Here is a 9439-nt window from a genome sequence, read left to right as displayed (position 1 = left end):
TTATTTCTTCTTCAACACAGCAACTTTTTCTTTGAATATCATCTGTGGGTAATAGAATGGGAATGAAGAAGTTTTCCTGAAAAAAAGTACGTGTCGTATATGATTTATCTCTTCGTAGAACCATTCAAATGAAGATTTAGCTTTGAACTTCTATTAAAACGTACTTAAGTGTGAACCGATGAAAAGCCGGAACAGCGAACATCACTCTATGATGAGTAGTGTAGTTTGTCATGACAATTTCCTTCAGATTTCCGGAATACGTACCAATCATCAGAAAGTCGAACCTTTCCATATCAGCAGGTGTTAATGTCTCGGTCTTGTTGTACCTATTAATGTTCAATGTGTGACAATGAGTGACATTCGAATTTTTGAATTCATTTAGCTTTGGTTTTTGTCGTTTCTTTTCCGTTGCAGGTTTTTGTTGCGTTACAATTACGCGACACACAAGACTAGATTCAATATATTCCACAGCTTCTTATTTTTCTCCATGCAAGAATGACCAGTCATGAAAACGCAAATTTCTAAGCAGGTTTCGTAAAAATCCCTCTCTGCTGAGGATGAAACGCCACTCTGATTTTGATTCGTTCCGTTAGAGCCGTAAAACAAAACAGTAGGAATCGTTGCTGCACATTCAACTTTTGTATGGTGTCGATTGTCTGCTCTCACACAAGAATCAACTGAGATGTGCCTTACATATGCATGCGACATCTAACAAGAGATAATTACGCTTTTGCAAACGCAGCGTAGTGAAATCAATGCCTACGACAGGCATTTGAGCAGTTTGTAGTATCAGAAATAGAAATAGTGTTCAAAAAAGGACGTACTCCCACGCATCGTAGAGCTGCACAAAACGGCTCACACCTGTTTGAGCGCAAGCATTATCAATGTAGACAGATACCGGCTTGTTAGCATCGACGCGTTGAGTCCACTACAAAACCAAACCTTTTGCCTTACAAGAGTTCAAGAAAAACTACAACATTACCTGCAAGTGGGTGATTGCATCTCCTCCGGGATAATTCCTAGAACCAGCGTAGAGGAGAGCGGCTGTTCCCAGTAAATTGGCAATAATATGGAGGCAACAGCCAAAGTAAAGCAAACGGCGATTGAATGATTTCTCACGGTTGATATACCTAGCAGATGCGGCAGCCATTTTGTTATCAATGTAAAGTAGAGAAGCACAAGAAACAGAAAAATTTTGAATTCGTGAGAATGTACGTTTGGTTCTGCCGATTTATACGCAGAATCTTTCTTTGGAGGCAGTGAAAAATTAGAACCTCGAATTCGTTACAGCATTGGATAGGAATAGAAGTGTAGTTTGCCAGTACAACAACGACAAAGCAAACTACAAACTCCCTACGAATGCAAAAATCAACGATCCCAAGAGTATTTACATACATATGTTTTATACGTCTTGATTTGAATTTATTTCTTGTCACTTATTTGTTTATACGTAACGGAGAAGTCAGTTCTCCAACTTGTTACACCTAAAGGGTTGACGGAATGAAAGTGCGTTAAATGGAATTCATTATTCGTACGTAGACTTGCTTCACTGGGTAATATTTAGCCCTTTATGACCTGGTTCCATAATTGATTTAGGAATTGTTGCTGCTTTCTAAGGCAGTGGTCAAAGAATAGAAGTTACGACAGTATGAACACAACAATGTAGCAGTATAGAAGTACTAGATGTCAGCGCAGACCAAGGAAACTCCTAAACTCACAGCGTGAAGCCAATAAACCACAAAATGATTTCTCCACTGCATATTACAAAGCTTAATGCACTGAAATGGACACACACCGATCATCTTCTATTACAAGCCCTAGGTGGTGTTTGTAAGCTGCACTTTTCCAACAAATGTAGCACGTTTGCACTCGCAGAAGAGTAATGCACGATGAAATTTCCTATTTGGATGGTGGCAGTTGCATCTGTCAAAACAACTGCCTGTCAACTGTCAAAACCACAGAACAGATCACACTGAAACATGCAAATCAGCGGTCTGTGGAAGTGGGCAGCTCCGCCGCGATTTTCGCGGTAAATTAGGTACGTAGTCCGTGGACTTGATGTTGCGAAGGAAAACCTCGCGCGAAAAAAAAGACCTGGAGACCTCGCCTGTGTTACAAGGTACTATTAGAAGTCAGTCGGATGCAATTTAGAAGCGTCCAATTAATTACAAGCGTAGAAAACTCACATTCGAGCACAAAACACGGCAGCTGAAAGATCGATCACTGGGAATGAATACATCACGAACCTAGGGCAAAACTATCACTGCATATTTCAGACAAAATATCATGTACAAGTTTACCTGAGTTCTTTATGAGGCAAAAAGCTATATAGAAAGATGAAAACCAAAACTGAAAGAATCATATGCTGAATCCTTCGATCCAGGAGTACTCCAAGGATTGCGAGAGGAAGACTAGCCAGCAAACCCCGCGGCAGAGATGAATAAAAATACCACAGAAATGGTGATACCTGGAAAACAACAATAAACCAAGCGTTAATGAACATTTCTGGATGCAGAAGTACATCTGCGAATATCGCAATCGTTAACTTTTCAAATTTAAGTTGGGAAATAGAATGTGTGTACGAAACCTACACCATACTCGTGACTTCTATTTTCCAAAATATTGAAGACTGCTACTTCAAACTCGGGATAAATAATACGTCTCCAAAACAACGAATCAACAGGAATAGTCACAGCTGAATTAAAGGTTTTTGGATACGCACAATTACTAACGATATACATTTTAAAAGAAAAAACCTAGCACTTTTGCCGCCGTTTTGATACCAATAGCAAGTGCGCCGTCCCAACCAAAAAGAGGAAGTCGACCACGTAGAATGACAGGGAGAAATATGGGAGCGAAAAGCAGAACCAGTTCACACCTGAATGATACTGCAAGCTTTCTCTACGAACAGAATCCCTAAGTCTACCCACCTGAAGAGCACAACAGCAGTAGTCGCCCAACGGACCGCACTCTCATAACGATTCTCCAAACATCTTTGGAAAACTGTCAACACTTAAAATGACGCAAACCTCTTTTCACAATTTAAGTGGCTAAGGCTAGTGGTAATTTAATTTAAGTGGAAATAAGTTACATTATGATTAGCGCAACAAGTGTGATTCATTTCTCTCTTATTTCCTCTCGCTATGTTTTCTCAGTACTCAAGATGTTCTGTCCATAAAGAGTTTGAGTGTACAATTGTGCCACAAAATTGGCAATCATCAGTGCTCCACGGCAAGAAAATGGTAGTACAACTATTTGAAAATTACAAGAAATTGGCAACTGCGTTTTGACTTCCTTTAATTCCAAGCTTGTCCTTGCTTTGTTCCCTAACTTTTAAAACTTTTAGAGAAAAGGGGTCGAACTGCGGGTGTACGAGCAGGAGGGACCACATCTAGCCTGTACACTTCTTTATTCCATCTACAACACTTTAATTCTACTTGTAGTATCATTTGCATTTCCAGTTCTCCCTAAGGTATTCAAACACGGCATATCCGTAAGGCTTTACAAAAACATTAGATTCATCCCTGTCAAGAGCTACTGAAGCAAGGAATGAGCTGTCTTCACCAGTCCCTTTCTGTAAAAGGCCGAAGCAACTAATATTTTCTAAGCAAATAGGTGCATACAGTTGGGAGTCGGGTCAAGAAGACCTGACTTGGGCAAGTGAGTAAACGGATCTGGTTTTAGTTATACTGAAAACCTCTTAGAAGGAGAGACAGTATTCCTCTGACAAGCTCCTTCCCACACTGGCCCAATAATGCACGGCCAAAGAGTGTTTGCGCAGGTATCCGGGTAAGAGGTTGGAAGAACAGTGAAACGTAAGGAATGCCGAATGCCAACAAAGCATCTGCCTCACTAGCTCTCTACGCCTTCATCCGGAAGCAACTAATCACGGAAACATCGCTATTCGGATATCTGTGCCAATCAATTGATCTCAATCATGTAACCACCGATATATTAACTCGGCAGAAAATTTACAACTACAAACATCAGTTCCTTTGTCTCCTCTGTTAGTGCATGGAAACAGACAGATGATGATTGTGTTCTCCTGTCATTTCTACATTATCCTCTTGCAACTGCATTCTTAGTGGGTAACATCCGCGAAATAATCATTTCCATTCCGTGAGGCGTTGCCAGCAACTCTCCAACTCCAAAAAGACATGAAATAGAAATCGCGGGCTAGCGCGTAGCAGCATCTGAGCTATCTTGAGTGCTTTTTTAACAACGAGAAAAGAATTATTTGATCAAACCATTACCTTCTAAACTTTGAATGGGCATTACGGAACTCTCACGCATAAAAAAACAAGCTCCGTTCACAATCACTACATGGTTCTAAACGCACTGGTTTCCCGTATCCACGAGAGAGCAGTCGAGTGAGGTATCCTGAGCGAATCAAGTAGAGAAAATTGAAGAGAATACTGAAGGAACCAGAGTATGTACAATGGTGGCGTGTTCGAAAGTAACTCGTAGAGACGAACGTTCCCCCCGTTTTCCAGTAGGATTAGAGGAAAATGAACAAAGCCACGCTCACATTCGTAATCTTAACCCCGAGCTACATATTAGCCCACAAAGACCCAGCATCGTCAGCTTTGTGATATGCCTTTAACATCAGAGTTCCGTCACAGAGCCGATTAGGACCCGTAGTCCTTATTTGATACCGTGATGAATCAGAAGCCTGCGGTACTCCTACCGGATGTTTTAGTTATTGAACCTAAGTTCTTTGGACCATCTATACCCATTTCTCATGTTTGATTGCACCAATAGCATTGCATTTCATTTTCTTCATGGCATTCATTTTCTTTGGTTCAATCAAAATTAGTCTTCCCATCATCCTACATCACTCAGGAGGCAGTTGTTTAACTTCTTGATGCCCACGCCCCAATCAAACAGTTTTCGACTTGTACACAAATGAGCATTCCCAATTTTGCTCACATGTGAACATACACACAAATATCCACGCTACAGTGATATAATATTTCTGCAAACATGTTTTAAGTTCAAAAATAAAGCAGTTTATGTTGATCAGCAAGAAGGCCTGCATAGTGAATCAACCAGTTCTACAAGATCACTGACCTAATATAAAAGCAAATGTATTCGGAAGCGGACGAGAAGCATAGAAAAGCATGTGAAACTGAGACGCGACGATAATCCTAAAGTATATAATTGTAGCAATAAAGACACAATGAAATACATCAGTACTGATCTATAGAACAGAACAAAAGATTTCAAAAAAAAAACATAATTAATTCGTCCGATATCATCAGATGGAGATGTGACTTCAATAGATGATAGAAGCTGACAATTACAAAAATATGTATGAGCATTCTGTGCACTGGAGATAGTTCTTCTCATCAATAAATAAGATAATTTTGTTGAAGAGACTTACAGTAATAATTATTTCAAATGGCTCACAGTGAGCAACTAGGAAAAAAGAATTTAAAAATGATTAAAAACTAAACTAAAAGACATCAAACGATGGCTATTTATGTGTTTATCTGTTAACTAAATATCGGTCTGCATAGTAGAGAAAAGGATGCGATGAATGTGAAATGTTTAGCTGATTGGAGAAGGAATAACAGGAACTAAAGACTGCTGAGGGGCTAGCAACTGCAAGTAATTAAAAACTGTCAATAGCTAACAAATTACCTCATGAGAAAGCATCATCTGCGTTGCTTATACTGAGGTTATTGACACCTGTGCTCTGGATGAGAACCGCTTTAATTCATGTGAAAATAGATGAAATCTACGGAACAATGTCATCACCACTTTTCTCCATAACATAGTGGTGTCAAGGGTTGTTCTAGCTGGACAGATCATGAATTTTCGCGAACGGCAGTGATTACTGCACACAAGTGAGAGCCGTCAAAAAGTATTAACGAAATATAGAAAGTATGAGCCTATGTGAATATGCACAGAAAACTAGCATATTTCTATGTAGAACCGGTAAAATGGTTTCATTGAGTACCACCACAGAAGCACTTAAGCTTTTAGGAACATTGCAAATGACGTTAAGATGACGAAAATGGTTATACATGTTTAAGCGAATGGCTAACGATGAATGAGTTTGTGTTTCGATATGGCTGTGAAAGTAAAAGAAGTGACGGGAAAAGACTAGAGGTGGGAGATAAGCAAATATCTTCTTTGAACGAACATTAGAATCACACTTTCTTGTAAAATGAGGTAAACATAGAGTTCACGAAGTTTCCTAATGATCCAATTTACGAAATAAAAGAGAGAAAGAAGAAAGCGACAGATGCAAAATAGAGACAGAAAGTGTTGCTAGTAGATTTTGGTGTTTTAAAACATAATCCCAAGAAATCGAGCATAAGAAGGATTGAAATATTCACAGATTGACTAGAAGATAAACCGTGGTGCTCTGCATACAAGCTATATTTAACAAAAGTTCAATAAGTCATTCGTTGCCAGAAACAGTGAGGATAGATGGGAGATACACTGCTACGAAGTGTGTGAATGAATTTCTTCTAGGACCTTTCAACTCTCAATTTACCTACACTATTCACATAAGAATGAAAATCTATCTGCATGTGAGTACTCACTTATGTTCCTAACATAAATCTCAGCGAATTGACTGATTTCTACTAAACTTCGCGCAGACTTTGAGACAAGACACAGATTACAAGTCATTTCCTACGTCCAAGCATTGGTCCTCCGTCGGCTTTACAGAATTAAACTCAATTCTGCTCTCGAAGCTGTGTAAGCTAGCTATAGTCGGGTGAAAACGACATAAATCACGAGTGTAGCTGCGGTGCATTTGCGTACGCGCTCGAAACGGCGCGGTAGAGGCAGCAGTTGGAACCGAGGGGGATCATCGCGAACTGGAGCGATGAGTGGTGCCAGCAAGGGCTTCACCACACTCCTAACCGCTACGCCCACCAAAGTGCCTCGAGAGAAGCCGCGTACGCAATTGTGTACGTGCTTCATGTCGTTTTGACCCTACTATAACTTAAGTTTTAAAATCTGACATCATTTCGCTTGAAGCTATCGACTTTACTTATTTATTTTTGCCTACTTTCTGCTCAAGCTTGGTAGAACCTTGTTAACGACTACCAATTGAGAAGAAGACATAGTTTATGAATAGTAATTAACCTCTTGTTTCAATGTGTGATAGGCATAATGGGGACAGCGCTAAAATGAAAAACTTGTACAGTGATTAGAACAAAATCTAAAGGAAATAGAGCATGATAAATTGCAGCAAAACTAGATGATAATGAACTGTGTAAGTCTAACAGACTGGAGATACTTAACGAGTTCACTAAGAACTTTAACACTTAATACTAAATATGAAATATGGTAGGGTCAAAACGACATGAAACACGGTGCACTTGCGCAAGTGGCTGCGTTTGTAGCGGTGCGGTGGAGAAAGAGGTCGGGATCGAGGTGGGACCATCTACAGCAAGGAATGATGTCAGTAAGTGTCCTCCGTAGATTCTAACTGCTACGCTTCCGCACCGCTTCGAGCGCAGCCGCTTACACAATTGCACTGTCCGCCATGTCGTTTTGACCCTACTGCACTTTGCGGAACAAAAACTATTATGTTTAACGTTAAGTTAACTCATCAGTGATTACTATGGCAGAAGTCAGAATTGAATGTATTCCATAATACCGACTCGCAAAGATAATTGTGTCCACGAACCACTATCTTGATCGGTTCAGAAAAAAATAAAAACAGTTGATATCTAGGCACCTATTATTCTGCTGAGAAGACTGATTCCAGAATTCTCATCAAGAATTCTGCCGTGAGATTACATGAGATTTTCCAAACTAATATAAAATCCGTTTAGCAAATGATATAAGCACCACCCGATGTTAATGAAGAACGATCAATACCAATGTTAGTTACAGGTCAAGCAAATCAATAAAAAGATATAACATTTGTTTGCATAGTGAAAACATTGCAACCAGAATACAGAACGTAAAACGTAACGTAACGTTCCTCTTAAGGAAGACTGCAAAAATGCAGCTACACTGCAACTCGAAGATTAAATTGTCGATCATAACGCTTCAAATACCACATGACTGGAAACAATTAAAGAAAACAAAATTAAAAATTAAATTAATTAAAAAGAAACATCACTGGAAATTTAGAAACATGAAAAATGAAAATTTCATTCTATGTTGTGTGAGGTCACTTTCAGAGTGACCCAGCTTCTAGGCGTTCGCAAGTGAAGTTGGGCATAACAAAGAGGCACAAATGGTTGGCTCTAAACTCAAGGTTGCACAGAAAACAGCGACATACTAAAAACAGCTCTTCATAGTGCAACCCTTTCCGACAAAATGAGCAACAGTGCCAAAGTGATGAGATAATTGCGACCTTTTCCACTGACCAGAAAGTGCTTCCCACAGAGGCTTAAAGAAACTTGCATGAAAATCACTTACCTTAAAAACGTTGCTGTTTCTGCTCCGAAATGCTTACGGACTGCTCTGGCGAAGTTCAAGAAAGCCATCACGTTTGTCATCCCGAGTACAAAGCGCACTAAAACGCTCAAAACGGTCATCGTGTACTAAGCAGTACATACTCATACCAAAGAAGAGCATCCAGAACTTAGGAGCGTTCGACAAATGCAATACAAGACGCATCGGGAGAGCAAAAATTGCGAGGTAGATTGGTCCAACGAATGTTCTCGGCACTACTCCAGGGAAGTCGTTGTGGTCGTACTGGAAAATTTCCTAATGCAGTGCATTACTCTTTGTGTCACTTCAGAGATTTTGAAACAGTTTCGAGCTTACGGCTGTTAAGTTGTAGGCATGGTAGATCAAGTCATGAGTTGCTTGTACGTTGAAACTCTCTTCGACTTTAGTGCCCGGAGCCAAGAGGAGATGTATCAACATGGCTATCACCACCATCCACTCAGAGCCGTCTATGTTATCCATTTATCTAAGACAATCACTCAACAAGTTCTGAATTCTGACTTGGAAGAAAACAATGACGCCAAATTAAACAGAGACATTAGTAACTGAAATGCATTGAGATGCAACTTACCAGCAAACCACAACAAAACTTCTAATAAAAGAAGACAGTGTAAACTTTGCCGGGAACAGTCCCAAATCAGTCCCGAAAATACGGTATATTCACACCGTCCTAAGAAAAGAAATCTTCACAGTTCCAAGAAATAACCACACAAGTTGCATATGGCTGCGAGCCCATGTGTAACCTCCTCCTCATTAGAACACCACACACTATAAACCGTGTATAACTTTTCAATGCCCGGCAAACTGATTTTGAGCAAGCCCTCGACGAAGATCGAGGATGGCAGTGCCATGATCAGCAGCGACACAAACACAGAAATATGTAAACAGTCGGACCATAAAATCATGTAGCACGTAGATGATGGAAAAGCTCTTCTTTTTTAACTGATTGCTCCTGTTTTGGTACGCTTTTCGTTATGTTAACGCTCCCACCACCCCACACTCCCTCTTCTTT

General features: G+C 40.0%; 1 protein-coding gene across 2 annotated transcripts; it reads right to left on the bottom strand.

Annotated features, from left to right (window-relative positions):
* Nucleotides 1-8889, bottom strand: RB195_013891 (uncharacterized protein; the record flags this gene model as incomplete). Of its 2 annotated transcripts, none has more annotated exons than XM_064203911.1 (13): nucleotides 1-76; nucleotides 165-326; nucleotides 825-928; nucleotides 983-1130; nucleotides 2187-2246; nucleotides 2301-2467; nucleotides 2592-2695; nucleotides 2757-2878; nucleotides 2931-3012; nucleotides 5071-5147; nucleotides 8395-8491; nucleotides 8541-8673; nucleotides 8746-8889. In XM_064203911.1, 13 exons carry the CDS (start codon nucleotides 8887-8889, stop codon nucleotides 1-3), a joined length of 1476 nt encoding a protein of 491 aa, XP_064059792.1. The 2 variants fall into 2 exon arrangements, with proteins under 2 accessions (XP_064059792.1, XP_064059793.1); XM_064203912.1 differs by having other exon boundaries at nucleotides 8746-8862.
* Between the last annotated feature and the right edge of the window lie 550 nt (nucleotides 8890-9439).

This window comes from Necator americanus, chromosome V (assembly GCF_031761385.1).
Source record: "Necator americanus strain Aroian chromosome V, whole genome shotgun sequence".
Classification (NCBI taxonomy): domain Eukaryota; kingdom Metazoa; phylum Nematoda; class Chromadorea; order Rhabditida; family Ancylostomatidae; genus Necator; species Necator americanus.
This window is presented reverse-complemented; position numbering and strand designations above follow the sequence as displayed.